The sequence below is a fragment of the Amblyraja radiata genome, chromosome 7 (assembly GCF_010909765.2).
Source record: "Amblyraja radiata isolate CabotCenter1 chromosome 7, sAmbRad1.1.pri, whole genome shotgun sequence".
Lineage (NCBI taxonomy): Eukaryota > Metazoa > Chordata > Chondrichthyes > Rajiformes > Rajidae > Amblyraja > Amblyraja radiata.
This window is the reverse complement of record NC_045962.1, coordinates 50,160,616-50,164,697: the sequence shown is the minus strand read 5'-3', so window position 1 is coordinate 50,164,697 and position 4,082 is coordinate 50,160,616. Positions and strand designations below refer to the sequence as shown.

Genomic DNA, 4,082 nt, shown 5'->3' with positions numbered 1-4,082 from the left:
TGTCCCTTTGAGTTATTGCAGCTTTTTGTGTCTCTCTTCGGTTTAAACCAGCATCTGCAGTTCCTTCTTACAGGTTTAGGGTCTACTTGTATATTAATTATGGATTATATATTAATTGATATTAACATTAAAATAGTCCAGTTGACTATTGTATTTTCAAGAGTAGTCAATTATTTGTACCTTTGCAAAGTTTACATTGTAAACTTAAACCTACGTGATTTAAGTTCTTGACGAGGTTGTGCTTGAAAAAGGTGTGTTTTTTTTATACAAACTGGTGCGGGTTGTTATTGGGCAAAGGCTCTGCGGCTAATTTACACCCGTATCAGATCGATTTGGTCACCAGCACGTCAACAAACCGTGAATCCGGTGAAACTTTGTGTTGTCGAGAGATCAGTAAAGTCATCTCTGGCGAGTCGCAGTGTTCACATTTGTTGTTCTTTTTTAGCTTCACAAATTCAGATCAAATTAGTATCTTACAAGAATTCCCAGGTAACCACCTCACCCTCCGTTTCGCAAACCCCCCCCACCCCCCCCTAACCAAATATACCAACAATTTTGTTCTAGTACGCAACATTTAGCAGAAACTGCAAGCGGCGACTGCGTTATTTGTGTAACCGACGCTCGGTTTTATTCACAAGGCATTTTATGAATGTTTTTGGATAATTTTCATAATTTATAAGAAATATGCTACGTATTTTCCAAAAAGAAAATGTAAAATAAATTAACACCATTATTTTTATATAAGCCATACTTCGTTTTTTCTCCCCCTTCCCCTTTAAAAAGGAACCGCAATTTGAAAAGTGAATTACGCCGAGAAAATATATTAAAAAAACGAAATCTATCACAATGACAGTGTCCGCGTGTACGTTCAAAAAATGGACATTAAATAGCAATACTTTACGGAATTTACCTTGTGGGATACGATGAAACAATGCAAAGTGGTCAAAACACCAATGTCAGATGTTTTAAATGTAACCCTCAGTATCGCGTTCCTTTTCTCTCCAGGAATGTAGAAGTTCGCGCAATTCCCAGTGGATATGTTTTGGTCCACAAAACAGTCAAACACTGTACAGGGCTGATGCATTTTCTCTCAGTTTTTATATACAAACAAAGTATAATTATTCATTTATAATAAATAGGGGTCTGTCCGTTGCAAGTCTCGGCTTTTCGTTCTGGAAGTTAGTCTTTGTGTAAGAGTGTGTGTGTGTGTAAGTGTATGTGTAAGTGTGTGTGCGCGCGCTCTCTCTGCCCCTAATCTTGCCGCGTTGGAAAGTTTTGCCTCACGGCCTGGGTTGCTCCAATTGTTGGTGCTGGCTTCTGATCGCGAATCTACTGACGTGCACTGGGATTGGCACCACGATTTTGGGATTCCTGGACGGCTCTCCAGATTTGGAGTTAGCGTTGCCCGCCTTCACCCGTTTCCATTTGGCCCTTCTGTTCTGAAACCAGATTTTGACTTGTACTTCGCTAAGTTTGAGGGCATGGGCTATCTGGGATCTCTCGGTCAGCGACAGGTATTTCTTGCAGTGAAATTCCTTCTCCAGTTCCAGCAGTTGTTCGCTGGTGAAAGCTGTTCTCCTCCTTCTGTTTTTGCCCGTCGCTGTACTGGTTGCGGTGGTTTTGTGGTGGAGATTCTCCTCCAGGCCCGCGCCGGTATCCTCTCCCTTGTGAGTGGCCTGCGATGTGATGTTATCATCAGAACTGTAATCGAGGTCACTGTCCATGGAAAAACTCTCATCTTTGCTTTTGGGATCTTCGTCTACATGCGACTCCACTTTGTCGTGTCCTCTGTTAGTCGTGACAGCACCTGGGCGAGAAAGAGAGGGAGGGCGGAAAACACAACAGAACTTGAAATTTCAAACTAATCAATAATACACGCGCCTAATTAGATGGCAACTAATTATTTAAACTTAATTTTTCTAAAGTTCAGAAAACTCTGTTTTGTTATTCGTCATTTTCACTTACCCGTTTGCTTTTTGTTTAAATGGAGGGCTATTTGCGACTACATTTTAAACATTTTATTGAAATTAATTAAAGACAAACTAATGAAATGGTTCAAAATAATTGCGTGAATTTTCAGAGATCGGCCCAATTCAAACACGCACATCCGAAATCCGCGCTTCATATGTTAATAAACACGGCCTCAACTACAGCGAGGCAAGATGAAAGATTTACAAAGGCTATTGATCCCTTACATCCATTTAATTTTGCGAATACCTCTTGAGACAGCGTGTCCGCTCTCTTTCAATTGTAAACTTGTGTTAGTGCGCATAACAATGTGTAACTTTTTTCAAAGATCGCTCTGTTTTAATGGTGAAACGCAAGACATGAGAACGCTGTCGGCACGTTTTGTAATGCGCAGGATTGAACTTAAAATAAGTGGAACTCTCCGAACGCGCAAAGACTTTCCACCCCTGCTGTTTTTGTTAATACGTGTCGACTGTAAACAATTTTGTGCATTTTAACCTGCTCATTGGCACTGACAGTATTGTTTTTGAAGGAATAATTCTCTTACCAATAACTGCGTGCACCGCTTCAGAGACTGGAAAAGACAGAGTCGGGGCGTCTTTGCACAGGAATGCCTTGGTCTCTTCGCCCTCCTGTTGGACCCCGCCTTCAGTCTTGTCCAGAGTCACCAGAGCCTGCATGAACTTCCTGGCCGGCTCCCGGTTGGGGGAAGGCGGGAAGCTTCGGCTGCCTTCGCCGGTGCCCGGCAAAGTGGCCATGAGGGCAGTGACGGCCATCCCTTGGCCGAGGCTGGTGCAGAAGCCGTTGGAGAGAGAGCCGGCCAGGTTGCTCACTTGGTGGTGGTGGTGGTGAGGGTTGGGCACGGCGTGGAGGTTATGCTGCATTGACGGCTGTGGAAGGGCCGGCGGAGGCAGGACAACCGGCCGGTAGGGCATAAACATAGGGTAGCCGGTGTAGACGAAGTGACCAGGACTGGGTTGTGGACTGGTGCCTATCAGGGAGTCTATGCTGAAGGCGGTCCCGCTTCCCAGTGGTCGCTGCATCACAGTCAATGGGCTAAAGTCGGCGCACATACAAGCGAAGGGTGGCCAGAAGGGTGGACAGGAGAACAGGCAAGGTTTGAGCAAGTCCAAGGTGCAAGGCTCAAGTCAGTTGCCCGATGGTACGAGGCTCCGCTTTCCCCTGGATATCATCGCTCTCCGGGATCCGGGGGCTCCTTCGAAATCCGAGTGTGACACAGGCTGTGGTTGGGGGGTTTTCGCAGCCAGGGTTCACATCCATCAAGCTTCAAATTACGCTCGGCTTTTTCTCATTCACATTTCCCTGAAACTTGCAACCTTCCCTCCGTCACGTGGCGCGGCCGCACCCCTGCCGATTGGCCGAGGCTGCACGGGGAGTGAGTGCTCCAGGCCCCGCCCACAGCAGCATCCCCGGCCGCTGCATTTATTGTGACATTTACCCCCCCCCCCCCCCACACACACACACACACACACTCTCCTGTGAATGTCTCTGTACAGCTAACGAAAACCCACGCCTTTAGCCAGCAGATGCAAACACGCAATTGTACAGAAAACTCGAATTTAATGCAACAACAGACCCGGTGATAAGTGCACCGAATGAGGCCAATCAGCCCATCTTCGCATGCCAGCTCTTTGAAACATCTTTCCACTTAAACCTCGTTTGCCCTTCTTCCCCAGGGGATGTTTCCTGAGTCGGCATTCAATTGCAAGTTGCTTACGTGTCCGAAATAAGGGTTAGCTGATCTGTGACATTATTTTTTTTATAGGATCTTGCCCTCTTCCCAACAATTTAGTGCCCCCACCTACATCAAAAGTCTGCTTACCCACCATACCACTTCCAGGTCCCTCAGATCGGCCGACTTTGGGTTACTGAACATCCCGCGGTCTAGGCATAAGCTCAGGGGCGACCGCGCCTTTGCGGTTGCAGCTCCTAGACTGTGGAACAGCATCCCTCTTCCCATCAGAACTGCCCCCTCCATCGACTCCTTTAAGTCGAGACTTAAAACTCATCTCAAGCCTTTCTTGACGCCCTTTGAGGGAGGGTTATATGTATGTATTTATGTATGTACTTAATCTATGAACCAATGTTGTATA

General features: G+C 46.2%; 1 protein-coding gene across 1 annotated transcript; it reads right to left on the bottom strand.

Annotated features, from left to right (window-relative positions):
* Positions 1-602: 602 nt before the first annotated feature.
* Positions 603-3,288, bottom strand: gbx2 (gastrulation brain homeobox 2). Its single transcript, XM_033024471.1, has 2 exons — positions 2,516-3,288; positions 603-1,807 (listed from the first exon to the last, which is right to left on the bottom strand). Exons 1-2 carry the CDS (start codon positions 3,039-3,041, stop codon positions 1,281-1,283), a joined length of 1,053 nt encoding a protein of 350 aa, XP_032880362.1. The 5' UTR covers positions 3,042-3,288; the 3' UTR covers positions 603-1,280.
* Positions 3,289-4,082: the final 794 nt, after the last annotated feature.